The sequence below is a fragment of the Carassius gibelio genome, chromosome B3 (genome assembly GCF_023724105.1).
Source record: "Carassius gibelio isolate Cgi1373 ecotype wild population from Czech Republic chromosome B3, carGib1.2-hapl.c, whole genome shotgun sequence".
NCBI classification, from domain to species: domain Eukaryota; kingdom Metazoa; phylum Chordata; class Actinopteri; order Cypriniformes; family Cyprinidae; genus Carassius; species Carassius gibelio.
In genome coordinates, this window is record NC_068398.1 from 40,453,428 (window position 1) to 40,469,226 (window position 15,799).

At 36.7% G+C, this 15,799-nt stretch overlaps 1 protein-coding gene across 2 annotated transcripts in view; it reads left to right on the forward strand.

The window, feature by feature from the left end:
- LOC127953353 (zinc finger protein 665) overlaps positions 1-13,243 on the forward strand; it is a 376,772-nt gene extending 363,529 nt beyond the window's left edge. For both annotated transcript variants that reach the window (XM_052552566.1, XM_052552562.1), the window contains exon 2: positions 10,441-13,243. In XM_052552566.1, coding sequence (XP_052408526.1) covers positions 10,441-12,011 — 1,571 coding nt within the window. In that variant the 3' untranslated portion in view covers positions 12,012-13,243. The remainder of the gene's footprint in view (positions 1-10,440) is intronic.
- The last annotated feature ends 2,556 nt before the right edge of the window (positions 13,244-15,799 follow it).

The following is a 15,799-nucleotide window of genomic DNA, read 5'->3' on the forward strand; positions in this document are numbered from 1 at the left end:
AAAATAATAATATTATTAAAAAAAATGGATATTATATTTACCACGACCGGTGAAACATTCAAATGTCTATTCAAAAAGATAAGTCGGTCTACGTGCTCAGATGAGAGCCGAGTGCGCAGCCTGTTCACATTTAGTGGAATAAAGTCGCTCCGCTAGAACAGATGTTGCAGGAACAGCCAGGTACCACTGGACAAGTAAACCTTCTCTGTCCCTGAAACTAATGGGCAGCAAATCTTTCACCACCATTTCAGCGAACAGCTTTGTCGTCTTCTCGGTTCTGCCTGCGTTGCATTTAGGTCTTACGGCAAGTGATTCAATGCTCGTCTGAGTTCCGCTCTGTTATCGCCAGATATTTTATGTACACATTTTAGATGATAGCGGATTATATTTGTTGTATGTGTGTGACAGCTTGGCGCTGCACAGCTTACCCTGGACTGTATTTTCATCGTTCTTCTCAAAGGGAAACCAGACATCACTAACGTGACTTTGAGGCCATGATTAGCTGTCTTCTAACGTCTTTTGAGGCATCAAGTGGGAAGATAACCAATCAGAGATCAGGGCGCTGCCATAACCAATAAAAAAATAAAAATAATATTTTGATTATTTATGTGATCGATCATCGCTGTCGCGGTCGAGTACTTGATCACTGTTGCACATCCCTTATATATATATATATATATATATATATATATATATATATATATATATATATATATATATATATATATATATATATATATATATATTAGGGGTGTAACGGTAGGTGTATTTTTACCAGACCATTTCGGTACAGGGCTTTCGGTACGGTGCACGTGTGTACCGAATGAACGGATGCAATATTTTTTCTGCGGAACATAAGTACATTTTTGTGTTTCCAAACGAACATATTAAGTGGCAGTAGTCTCTGCGTTCAGCGCAAATCCCGCCACCTACTGTATTGGAGTGTGAACTAAAGTTTACCCTTTCAAAACGTGAGAAAAAAAAATAATATAAAATAATACAATTATTATTATTATTATTTTTTTTACATAAATACAATTAAACGCACTAACCGGAAGTTATATCTCAAATACTCTCCTCATATATTCTGAATAAATGAACCAAAGGCACGGGAAAGAAAATGTAAAAAAAAAAAAACAGATTTGGCAATAACACGCAAGTGATCACATACGAAAAAGCCTAGTGTAAAGAATAACAACAAATACCTCATTTTTTAAACAAGTTTGGGAGGAGCCATGGAGAATATTTGAGCTATAACTTCCTGTTGCAATGAAATGACTTCCGGACACACTGAAAATGTTTATGCTCTCTCACATGCGAGAATATTTGAAAGTCCAGTCCTTATGCAGGCACAACAGCACGTGGGCGATTACAGGGTATATGCAAAGAGTTTCTATGTAACTGCATGTCTTTCATACATTTGCAAAATCTATAGTGTTTCACATGTATGCGCAAGTGTTACAGTGTGTATCGCAAGTGATTCAGTGTGTATCGCAAGTGATTCAGTGTGTATCGCAAGTGATTCAGTGTGTATCGCAAGTGTTTCAGTGTGTATCTCAAGTGATTCACTTGTACGCACAAGTGTTTCAGTGTGTATCACAAGTTTTCAATGGGTTTCGCCTCAAACGGCCTCCCATATTCTGCTGCCTCGCGTTTTCTGTGTCTTTACACAACAGAATCGAGCCTGACGCAGCGCTGGCGCACTGCTGCCACTACTGTAGGTGACAGAGGGAGACCGCCGACAGACCAGGATCTTGTCTTCTCGACAACAATATCTATACTTCATGTTGAGCATAAATATAAAGCCTACTGATAAAGGACACCGTCAACATATTGATGGCAAAATAGACTATGTTTGACAGGTGCAATATGCCAGTGTGTCAGCAGCCTAAGGTTTTCAAAAGGCATCACGCGAGGGTGAACATCACTACAACTAGGGAAAAAAAAACAATTGTAATTCAAACGCAGCTCCCGTCGGCATTTAAACAGACCTTTGCTCTTAATTCCGATCGGTCCAACGCAATAATGAAATCTGAGCAGGTCTAAAAACTGAAACTGTTGATGTTGCACTTTACACTTTGGAAAAAAAGTTATATATATATATTTTTTTTTTTAAATATGAGCAGGCCTACAAGCTGGTATTGGTAATACTGCACTGTAATCATAGTTATTTATTTATATTTTTCATTATATTTTATTATTATTTATTATATAAAGATATTGATTTGAGACAGAGTATTTAATTTAGTGGAGAGCTTTGCAGCAGTCTTTTATTTCTTATTCTTTTTTATTTTATATATATTTTATTCAAAAGTATTTTTAAAAAAAAACGAATTGTTAAAAAAAAGTTTATAATAATTAACAACCTGCAGTTCAATGTTTGCATTTCTTTCCCTTACTGTACCGAAAATGAACCGAGCCGTGACTTTAAAACCAAGGTACGTACCAAACCGTGATTTTTGCGTACCATTACACCCCTAATATATATATATATATATATATATATATATATATATATATATATATATATATATTAGTGTTGTGACGATACCAAAATTATTGTTACGATACCGATACCTAGTCAAGAATTGCAATTTCGATACTTTTTCGATACTTTTCCTGAAAAGGGAAAATACACTCTCACATATCATTGATGTGCTTTATTTTAAAACCGGGACAACATTCTAATCATATAACACACTAATAAATTAACATATGGACAGCAGATATATTAAACATTTGAACAAAATATGAAATATCAAAATATAAAAAATTAAATAGAGCAATGACATTCAAGATAAAGAATCAATTTAGCAGCATTATCTCAGTTATCATAAGAAACAAGAGTAATAAATTTATCTTGATTATGAACTTTGAATAAAAATATGAACAGCGATTATATTAAACAATGTTTCTGAAATTCTGAAGATTAAATGTCAAAAGATAAATATCAATTTAAGCAATGGCATTCAAGTTTAAAAAAAAGAAAAGAAAATTTAGCAGCAATATCTCAGATATTTTGACTTATTCTGTCAGTTGTGCAACCTTTTCTTTCAGAGGAGAAAACTCAGCCAGTGAGCTTTATTGAGCATCAACTTTTTCTACCAGTCGTGGACCGGCGGCCACAGTATCACTTGTGCTCGCACATGCAGCCTAGTGATGCGCGGGTCAGGTTTTTTCCAACCCGTGGGTCCCGTTTTTATGAAATTATTTGTCCCGCCCCAGCCCGCAAATAAAGTAACATTTCTTTACCCACCCCGACCCGCGCATCGGGGACATCACAGAAGTTACGTTGCTACTAGACTCATATTTCACGTTCACTGAAGTTCATCTCCCCAGCGGGTCCTGCTAGAAAACTGAACAACTTATTTAAACTATTTAATGTGATTATGCACACATTTTAGTAAAGCCAAATCAGTTTAGTAAAGCCACTAATGCAGCCATCTCGCTGTAGTGCTTTTTTGCTGCGTGTATAGCACTATTTGGACGGGACTAGTTTTCTAAACTACGTTTGAGTTTCGATTCTTACCACCTGACGTCTGTGATTTTCTTGTACCATTTCGGACGGGACTAGTATCTCCGTGTTTATTACAGAGGTGGGAGGGTCTGATTTGTGCATCTGGGCGTCACAGAGATCACGCGCTCTGTATGAGTGCATTGCATTCATTCAGAATGATTGCCTTAGTATTACACAATAAATACTAAATGGCTTGTATAGCAAAACCATGTTAACCCTCTCAAGGCAGGCATTGCAGATTTGCAACAGTAAAGTAACTAAAAACCTTATTACTCCAGACACATATTTTATGAATCTGGAGTACTAAAAACACTACTATAGGTTACTAAATTTACTAAGTTACTAAAACTTAATTTGAGCCTGAGAGGGTTAATGTGTGGTTCCTTTAGTTTAACTTGTTTTCCTTTTTTTTTTTTTTATTAAATGTAATTAAAACACTATGTAACTGAGTACATAAATGAACGTGAGTAATCTTACCTGATGCTGATATTACAATAGCCGGTATTGACAGTTTACGCGATCTTGCTCTTGATTTTATTATTTGTATTATTTTTTTATTATCATTTATTTGCCGCTAAGCAAATATATCAAACATCTGCGCGGTAAGAGCATCTACGGTAATTCACGTTGGCCAAAACACACAAGGAGACGCGTTGTGAAATAATTATCACCGGCAATCACAGACATTCGCATTCGGACGGGATTAGTTTTCTCAGAGGATCACTGAGTTTGCTGAAAAACGGTAGGTAATTTGCTCTGGAATTATCACAGATGTTGTGTGAGAAAAACACAGACGTGGCAGATTCGGACGGGATTAAAATCACCAAGTACGTCTGTGAAACGCAGATTTCTCTAACGACCCCCTGTAAAACTAGTCCCGTCCGAATAGGGCTTAGGCCTATAAGGAGAAAAAACACAGACGTCCATAGGGAGGCACTGGAAGCGTGCGTTGCACACACCAACATGAAATAAATCTCTTACAAATCTGGAATGCGGTCATTCTTTGAAGTATCAATTCTAATAAACTTAGAAATCGTGAAGTTTTTAATTTCCAAGAATTGCGATACTTTTGAAGTATCGGTGCACCGTGCAACACTAATATATATATATATATATATATATATATATATATATATGCACACACATATACACACACAATTGCATAATAAATTGAAAAGAAAATATAATACAAAAAGATTAGAAAGGTAGTTGGACTTTTTTAAAGAATAGAATTAGAATATTGAGTGTTATGGATATGTTGACATTTCTCCATTGCAACTATAAGCTGTTTTAGAATCTGAAATCTCTCTCTCTCACATAAGCCCCTTTCACACTGCAATTCCGGCAAATACACGAGTAAAGTGTTCAGGCAATTATTCCCGGCAAAGCTGCACGATTAATCGTTTAAAGATCACGATCTCAATTCAGACACCCTCTCGATCTCATTTCTAAAGGACAACGATTCCCCGAGTCTGTTAAACCTTTGACAAAGTCTTACCGGATCATTCAGATCATTGTTCTCACTGCTGCTGACACAGAGAGAGCTCTTACAATGTTTGGTTAAGAAACATCTTCACAAATTGTCTTTTCATTGTCAAATAGAGAAGATGCGCAAATCCACTTAATTTTCAGCGTTTTTTTGGCGCATCTTCTCAATTAACAACGGCTCTGTGTAGTAACAGCTGCTCTATGTGAAATCACGCACCTGATGGAATTAACCGCTGATTAGATAACCGGCTTTACTGACGAGAGGCGCATTAACGATCGGCCGGAGCACCCCTAGTCAAAAGTCTTTGAACTGCAATATGTGTAATGTTTTAAGTCTCTTCTGCTCACCAAACCTGCATTTATTTGATCCAAACTACAACAAAAAGAGTAATATTTTGAAATGTTTTTACAATTTAAATAACTGCTTTCTATTTGAATGTATTTTAAAATGTAATTAGGGGCCAAGCACCAAAGGTGAAAAATCACACAACTGGTCTCTTTAGATTCAGTGAGTCATGTCGAGTCGTATAATACGCAAATTTCCCATGTCAGCCATTTTAGGCGTTGGGCATTTTGAATTATGTTTTAAAATGCTGTATTTTTTGAACGCAGCATCGTATCGTTACGAAAATAATTACAAAAATATTCGGCTCCATGCCCTGAATGTACTCAAAAAGTTTGGTAGCAGTGCCATCTTGTGGTCAAGAGTTATAATGAAATATCACAAAAATGCTAATAGCTTTTGAATCAATTAGACTATTAAAATGAAAAGTGTCTCACTATATCCTTTCGGTCATGCCGAGAGCATCGATACCAATTATGCGAAAATTGGCCATACTTCTTGTCCGCCATTTTGATAAATGTTGAAAACCTACTTTTTCAAACTTTTCCTAGACCGTTAGTCCAATTTTCACCAAATTTGACGTGGATCTTCAGACCATGCTGGGAAAAAGTTATGGATTTTGTGTCGATATACGAAACAGTTCTCATTTAGCGCATGAACGAATTTGCTGGAAGGGTGCCAAAATGCATTTGAGGCTCTGTCTCTGCAACGCTTTGACATATTTGCACCAAACTTTGTTTGTGTCATCGTCATCTCACACTGACCATGCCACATAAATTTGGTAACAGTGCCACCTATTGTCCAAGAGTAATAAACCATTCATTAACCTTCAATTATGAAATTTACAAAAATGGTAATAATTTTTGATTGCATTCCTTGTGTTGTGCCAATTGGGTTGTGACAATAGACATACCAATTTTTTAATAGGATATCTGAACTCCGTCTGCCATTTTGATTAATGTTGAATATCTACTTTTTCGAACTCCTCCTAGACCTTTAGTCCGATTTTCACCAAATTTGACATGGATCATGAGACCATGCTGGCAAAAAGTTATGGATTTCGTGTCGATATACAAAACGGTTCACATTTAGCGCATCAACAACTTTGCTGGAAGGGTGCCAAAATGCATTTGAGGCTGTATCTCTGCAAAGCTTTGACATATTTGCACCAAACTTTGCATGTGCCATTATCACCTCATACTGACCATGCCACATAAATTTGGTAACAGTCATGAACCATTAATAAACCCCGAATAATTACACTTATAAAAATTCTAATAACCTTTTATTGCATTATCCTATTACAATGAAACTGGTCTCAAAATATTCCCTCGCTTATGCTGACAACATAGATACCAAATATGCCAGAGTAAGCCGAACTTCCTGTCCGCCATTTTGATTTATGTTGCAAACCTACTTTTGCTAACTCCTCATCAACCGTTAGTCCAATTTCCACTAAAATTGAATCCGATGATCTTTAGACTGTCCTGACAAAATGTTATGGATTTTGTATTGATACACAAAACCATTTTCGCATACTACCGCAACAAAATCAAGGCATCATGCCAAAATGACACTTAAGGCTGTATCTCTGCAATGCTTTAGCATATTGACAATAAACTTTTTTTGTGTTATTGTCGTGTCACCCAGAACACACCAAAATGATTTGATTACAGAACCACCTGTTGGTCAAAAGTAATAGGCCTTTTAATCTCATTACTACTGGTTGTATTTATGATTTTTCAGCCATTTCAAATACAATCATCCTAAAATTGGTTTAATTGTTCATTGATGCACTTTGTGTGATTCTCCATGCCATGCTTAGCTCCTAAATTTGCTGCTGGAGTGCTTGGCCCCGTAATTGCTGCTTGCAGCTATACAGGTCCTTCTCAAAAAATTAGCATATTGTGATAAAAGTTCATTATTTTCCATAATGTAAAGATAAAAATGAAACTTTCATATATTTTAGATTCATTGCACACCAACTGAAATATTTCAGGTCTTTTATTGTTTTAATACTGATGATTTTGGCAAACAGCTCATGAAAACCCAAAATTCCTATCTAAAAAAATTAGCATATTTCATCCGATCAATAAAAGAAATGTTTTTTTAATACAAAAAAATTGAACCTTCAAATAATTATGTTCAGTTATGCACTCAATACTTGGTCGGGAATCCTTTTGCAGAAATTACTGCTTCAATGCAGCGTAGCATGGAGGCAATCAGCCTGTGGCACTGCTGAGGTGTTATGGAGGCCCAGGATGCTTCGATAGCGGCCTTAAGCTCATCCAGAGTGTTGGGTCTTGCTTCTCTCAACTTCCTCTTAACAATATCCCACAGATTCTCTATGGGGTTCAGGTCAGGAGAGTTGGCAGGCCAATTGAGCACAGTAATACCATGGTCAGTAAACCATTTACCAGTGGTTTTGGCACTGTGAGCAGGTGCCAGGTCGTGCTGAAACATGAAATCTTCATCTCCATAAAGCTTTTTAGCAGATTGAAGCATGAAGTGCTCCAAAATCTCCTGATAACTAGCTGCATTGACCCTGCCCTTGATAAAACACAGTGGACCAACACAAGCAGCTGACATGGCACCCAAGACCATCACTGACTGTGGGTTCTTGACACTAGACTTCAGGCATTTTGGCATTTCCTTCTCCCCAGTCTTCCTCCAGACTCTGGCACCTTGTTTTCCGGATGACATGCAAAATTTGCCTTCATTCGAAAAAAGTACTTTGGACCACTGAGCAACAGTCCAGTGCTGCTTCTCTGTAGCCCATTTCCTGCACATGCCTGTGCACGGTGGCTCTGGATGTTTCTACTCCACACTCAGTCCAGTGCTTCCGCAGGTCCCCCAAGGTCTGGAATCGGTCCTTCTCCACAATCTTCCTCAGGGTCCGGTCACCTCTTCTTCGTTGTGCAGCGTTTTTTTGCCACACTTTTTCCTTCCCACAGACTTCCCACTGAGGTGCCTTGATACAGCACTCTGGGAACAGCCTATTCTTACCCTCTCGCTTGAGGGTGTCAATGATGGCCTTCTGGACAGCAGTCAGGTCGGCAGTCTTACCCATGTTCGCGGTTTTGAGTAATGAACCAGGCTGGGAGTTTTTAAAAGCCTCGGGAATCTTTTGCAGGTGTTTAAAGTTAATAAGTTGATTCAGATGATTAGGTTAATAGCTCGTTTAGAGAACCTTTTCATGATATGCTTATTTTTTGAGATAGGAATTTTGGGTTTTCATGAGCTGTATGCCAAAATCATCAGTATTAAAACAATAAAAGACCTGAAATATTTCAGTTGGTGTGCAATGAATGTAAAATATATGAAAGTTAAATTTTTATCATTACATTATGGAAAATAATGAACTTTTTCACAATATGCTAATTTTTTGAGAAGGACCTGTATTTTATTTCTGTGATCAAAGCTGAATTTCTGCATCATTACTCCAGTCTTCAGTGTCACATGATCTTCAGAAATTATTTTAATATCCTGATTTGCTGTTCAAAAAAACTATTATTATTATTATGTTGAAAACAGATGAGTAGATTATTTTCAGGTTTCTTTGATAGAAAGTTCAGAAGAACAAAATTTATGTAAATTTTTTTTAGAAATATTGGTATAAATGTCTTTGTCACGCTTGATCAATTTAAAGGATCCTTGCAAAATAAAAGTATTAATTTATATACTTGTGATAACGATAATAGTAATAATTAAAGCTGCAAGCAGCGATGAACGGGCCCTCACACCCGGGCTCACCGCAAGCGAGTGGCTTTAGTAAAAAAGTGAAAGTGAATATGCATTTGAAGTTGTAAATATAAGTGAAATATGTCAAAGTGATTTATAGTAGGCATATTAGAATGCAAATTAAGTATACATACAACTGAATCTCGCGAGTTATTGCAATTCTCGCCTGCTCTTTTATAAAGGCAAAATATTCAAACATACTAATTTGTCGCATACTGCTTTTTCCATACTATATAGTAGAGAAGTATGCGATTTCGGACGCAGCCGAAAATGTCAAAAAATTTCTAGGAGTAGTCTGTCGCAGCGTTTGGGGGCAGATTGGACATTGTATGTCCGAGTTATAGCAACTTCATTTTTCATGGCGAATCATCAAAATTCACCAGGCCACCAGGGACATGCCCTTCGACGAAAACTCAAGATCTTCGCAATTTAATACGCAAAGGCCTTTAGATTAGGCATACCAAATTTGTTGTTGATCTGAAAAAATCTCTATGAGGAGTTTGTTAAAATACAACGCATGGAAATGACCAAAATTACACAAAATTTGCTCATAATATTAAAAATAACCGACTTCCTGTTGGGTTCAGAATTTTGCTCCAAGAGTCTTTTTTGTAGGTATTGGTGTGTTACATGTGTGTGCCAATTTTCGTGCATGTACGTGAAACATAGCTGGAAGGCTGCCCCTTCGGGCTTGAGCCCTAATTAAAGCTGCAAACATCAATGAAAGGGCACTCGCACCCGTGCTCACCACCACCCGGTGCCCATAGGAGGAACAGTGAACATTAGGCCATTATGCTTATAAAATAGTAAATATTTGTGCCACATTTCCTGCTGCCAACAGGTGGTGACGTTATGGTTGTAACTGAATATCGGCATGCAAATGTCTTCAGGCCAGTACTCTTACCAAACATGCAAAGTTTAAGGCAGATCAGACATGTTTTAGTTTGTATAAAAGAAGTCATTTCCTGTTGCCAGCAGGCGGAGCTATACTTAACTTCTTTATTCAATGCAATAGTTGCATGCTTTAGCACTTAGCTAAGTGTTACTAGCATGTATTCTGTTTCTATCATGTTGCCAGCCTATTTAACACTTTTTGAACCTTTTTAATTTGTTCCTAGGAGTCCATAACAGTGTTAATCTTGTCACTTCCTGTTACCTGCAGGTTGCGCTATGACTATATCTCATGCTTCTTGTTCTTTCCCGAAACTCCAGAGATATTGGGAAGATATTTTCTCTTGGTATTCAATGGCATATAATCAAGAAAAGCAAGAAAAGTAAATTGTGTATTCGCAGATGTTCTCTCAGCTTTTAACAATATACCAAAAATAAATAATTTTTACTTTTATTTCAGAATTCATTGAAGAAAAAGAAGAAAATGAAGAATCAAGTGAAGCTGAGGAGAAAAATCATGTCAAAACCAGGGGAAAACCTTGCTCTGAAACCAAACAGAAAGCTTTAAAGAAAAAAAGAGTTAAGAAATCTTTCACCTGTACTCAGTGTGGAAAGAGTTTCACACAATCATCAAACCTTAAGGATCACATGAACATCCACACTGGAGAGAAGCAACACGCATGTGATCAATGCGGTAAAATGTTTTTATGGGCTTCACTTCTGAAGAAACACTTGAAAGTTCATGCAAAGAAGAAGCCACATTCATGTCATTTGTGTGGTAAGAGTTTTTTGCATCTACAAAGTTTGAAAGTACATCAGAGAATACATACTGGTGAAAGAGAGTACATGTGCTTTGAGTGTGAAAAGACTTTTAGTTCAGAGAGCAGTTTAAAACTGCATGAGAGGATTCACACTGGAGAGAAACCTTACAAGTGTTCACACTGTGACAAGAGATTTAGTCTATCATCAAATCTGAAAACACATGAGAGGATCCACACTGGAGAAAAACCTTACAAGTGTTCCCACTGTGACAAGAGATTCAGTCAGACAGTAAATCTGAAAACACATGAGAGGATCCACACTGGAGAGAAACCTTATAAGTGTTCACACTGTGACAAGAGATTAAATAATTTATCAAGTCTGAAAACACATGAGAAGATTCACACTGGAGAGAAACCTTATAAGTGTTTAATCTGTGACAAGAGATTCAGTCACACAAGAGATCTGAAAACCCATGGGAGGATCCACACTGGAGAGAAACCTTACAAGTGTTCACATTGTGACAAGAGATTCAATAATATATCAGGTCTGAAAACACATGAGAGGATTCACACTGGAGAGAAACCTTTTAAATGTTCACACTGTGACAAAAGATTCAGTCAGACAGTAAATCTGAAAACACATGAGAGGATCCACACTGGAGAGAAACCATACAAATGTTCACACTGTGACAAGAGATTTAATGTGTCATCAAGTCTGAAAACACATGAGATGATCCACACTGGAGAGAAACCTTATGAGTGTTCACACTGTGACATGAAATTCAGTCGTTCAGTAACTCTGAAAAAACATGATAGGATCCACACTGGAGATAAACCTTACAAGTGTTCACAATGTGACAAGAGATTCAGTGTGTCATCGAGTCTGAAAACACATGAGAGGATCCACACTGGAGAGAAACCTTATGAGTGTTCACACTGTGACAAGAGATTCAGTCGTTCAGTAAGTCTGAAAAAACATGAGAGGATCCACACTGGAGAGAAACCTTATACGTGTTCACATTGTGACAAGAGATTCAGTGTGTCATCAAGTCTGAAAAGACATGAGAGGATTCACACTGGAGAGAAATCTTATAAGTGTTCACACTGTGACAGGAAATTCAGTCGTTCAATAAGTCTGAAAAAACATGAGAGGATTCACGCTGGAGAGAAATCTTATAAGTGTTCACACTGTGACAGGAAATTCAGTCGTTCAATAAGTCTGAAAAAACATGAGAGGATCCACACTAGGGCTGCACGATGTGTCGTTTAAGCATAGATATCGTGATGTACGAATCCACAATAGTCGCATCGCAGGATGTGCGATGTAGGCTGTCGTAGTTGATCCGTTCTTCATTAACTGTATGGGCCAGCTGCTCCCCGGCCCTTGACAAATGTGATTTGCGGAGAGCGAGAGAGAGAGAGAGACAGAGGGAGAGAGAGAAAGAGAGAGAGAGCGAGCCCCGGCTACAAGCTCACCGTTTTTAAACAACACGAGTGCTGTCTCTCTCCCTTGCGCATATTAATCAATTGACATGATGGTGTCGATATTTAAATAATTTAAAATGATAATGTAAGTGTGGTAAGCCTATTTTTGTTTGTAAGAAAAAAATAGATTAGATTTCATACTGCAATATATATTGCAGAAAAATAAAATATTTTTTCCCAATATCTCGCAGCCCTAATCCACACTGGAGAGAAACATTATAAGTGTTCACACTGTGACGAGATTCATTGTGTCATCAAGTCTGAAAACCCATAAGAGGATTCACCCTGGAGAGAAAGCACATCACTGCAATGCACATGGGAAGCGTTCCATTAAGTCATCTGTTATACACAGTCATACAAAAACCAACCACAGTAAGGCCCTGTACTCGCGGAGACGCATTTAGTTGTATATGTAAATATTTTGTATGGTATAGGCGTTTCGTCCAGACGGATCCAGCATTCAGGGCAGTGAAAACCCTATTATTTTTAAAACCAGCTCCCAGAGTGGATAAATCTGAAAATGACACCTTTGGGGTTTCGTGTATTGCCAATCCATATATTTAGTGAAACAATGATGTCATCACCCCAAGTCTCGACCATAGTCAGACACCGTAACGTCATGTAACACCAACAACAATGGAGGACTACATGTTTGTGCTCATGCTGTAGAAGCTACTGAGTCTCTGAGCTTGACTAAACTTAGTAGTAGAGCTGCACAATATTGGGAAAAAAAACTCACATTGTGATCATTTTTCTCGCTTTCATTGAAATGTTATTAGAGGGCACAGGCAATTGTCACACCGTCACACTTCGCAGGCACGCAGTAATGGGGCAGGCAAGATGGCGGCGCCCATGGAGTTCCTGCCGGATTTGTGTATAACAGGGATTGATGGGAGATACTGATCCAAAAGCATACCTTTTGTTAATGAAAGTTTAATTTCTTTCTTTAATGTACGCTAAGCAAGTTTGTCATTGTTGCTGTTTTCATTTAAAATAAATAAAACATTGAACCACAAATTAAGCATTTGTTTTAAAAGAGGGAAAATACCTTGTTTATTTCGGATACAATATCCATCTTATTCGTTATTGTTAATAAAAGTAAGATCTTTAAATGCCTATGGGAATTTGTACCATTGTACTATTTTATTGCTAATGTCACCTTTTCAAGTCACCTTTATTTATATAGCGCTTTAAACAAAATACATTGCTTCAAAGCAACTGAACAACATTCATTAGGAAAACTGTGTCAATAATGCAAAATGACAGTTAATGGCAGTTCATCATTGAATTCAGTGATGTCATCTCTGTTCAGTTTAAATTGTGTCTATGCATTTATTTGCAATCAAGGGAAGGGAAGGTTACTTTGGAAATGTAAAGGGTTACAGATTACAAGTTACCCTATTTAAAATGTAATAGTTGTGTAACTATTTCAATTACTTTATTACTTTTGATTACTTTTTGATTACTTTTCAAAATCTCTAATAAATGTTTATTTGCAACTGTTAATGATTTTCAGACATTTACATCATGCAGGTTTAACCTTACAGTAGTGCTCAATACTGTCAGACTTTCACAAACCTTCATCACTTGCATTAAGATGATCAAATTCATATCCACCACAAAATCAGACTTTAGTTCTGCCTTTTACTTATGATCTGATGTTTAATGCAGATTTAAAATCATAAGAAATTGTTTACTTAAACTGTTTTTGAAACCAAATCTTTGCATAATTAACTGCTTCTAACAATGTTTTGAAAAAAAAGTTAAAAAATAATAAATAAAAGCATACACATCAACTCAAATATGGTTATCTAATAAGCATACGTCCCATTCTGTGTACTAAACTCCTGAAACTGCTGTCTCTTTATATATGATGATAGTTTTCTCAAAACAAGTTAAATGCTCATGAAGTGATTCAGAGCAGTTCTAGAGATTATGTTTAATCTGTGTGCTCCTATATGGAGGCTGTAGAGGTGGAAAACACTGCAAGCTTCAGTAGGCCTATGTGTAGTAAATGAAACCGCATGTCTTTGCCATTAATATCCACGAGGGCGGACTGGGGAAAAAATTCAGACTGGGAAATCTCAAACTCATTCAAAAAAATTCATGGACAACACTATTTTGTTTATGGACCTGACATAAAAAAGGTTTAAATCTTTAGTTTGCGGACATGCAAAATAATTAAAAGTTCTCTCCTGACCCCCATCTTCACTTCCATTTTTCTTTTCAGTCTCTTTATTTTGCAGTTATTCATCTCTCTCATGAATTTAATACTCAAGATTTAACAAAACTATACTTTCTAAATTGCCTACATGTCAAAATGAGTGCATCACTACAATATATTTATAGAACAATCCTAATACTGAACACGAGTCATGTTTTTCCCCTACAAAACTTCCCTTACAAAAATGTTTTTATTATATAAAAGTACAGTAACCATTGTTTATTTATTTTTTGAAAATGGATTACCATTTTTCTTTATTTTTAAATAAATTTGTAAACTTTTCATTTGTGGCATTGTTTAACAATAGTAACCTTTGTCTCTGGATTTATTGCAAAATATTAAAACGTTTATTTTCGTAATGGTTGTATAGTTGTCTGTAGTAGCTCCCCCTAAACCTATGATAAAATCTGATTATTTTTCAGCTAAATTACTACTGTAACATTACCATAGATAATAATGTTGTTTATACAGTATTTTGAGTGAGTGTGAGCAATGTGCTATTGCTCCTTTACTAAGTAAAAATAGAAAAAACTACAGTAGCATCTTTACAGCTGAAACTGACCAGCACTTGAAACCCTGAACAGTAGTTTCGCTTCTCTGTTCCAGCTGTGCACTTTCACAGTCCACTCCTGTCTCTCTATCTCGCATTGATTACTTTGAGTCTGATCCAAACTGTTTGGCGGAGGCGGGGAGAGCTTGTGAGTCATGACTAACCAATCCATGATTTAATTATCGAATGGCGGATTCTGAAATTATCGCTTTAGTACATTCGGAAGGCAATTATACAGTAATAATGTTAAAATAGCAGGACAAATCGGCTGCCAGGCCACCGGTCCGCGCCTGATTTCCAGACATGCAGAACTTGCAGGATTCATATTGTTTTTTGTGGCTTAATATTCACAGAAACAAGTGTACTGACCTACTTTTGATTTATTTGTCCAAAATGTGGCATATTCCGTCCGTGTTAGACAATAGCAGTCCCGTTTTTATGACTGGATTCTACGAAACAGACTATGTTTCTGCATCGCGGAAATTATAATGTATGTCTCAGAATAGTCGTGCAATTTGGGAAATAAATCAATTAAATCTGTATGTAGATGTGTGAAATATTCAAATGTAATCCCCTTTGTAATCTTTAAAATTTTCATAATTAACTAATTTAATTACTAATTTTTTCTTAGTAACTGTAACTGATTACAGTTACCTTTTTTTGTAATTAAATTACGTAACGCCGTTACAAGTAACTAGTTACACCCCAACACTGCAATCAAGTCAACAATATCACTGTAGATGAAGTGACCCCAACTAAGCAAGCCAGAGGAGACAGCGGCAAGGAACCAAAACTCCAT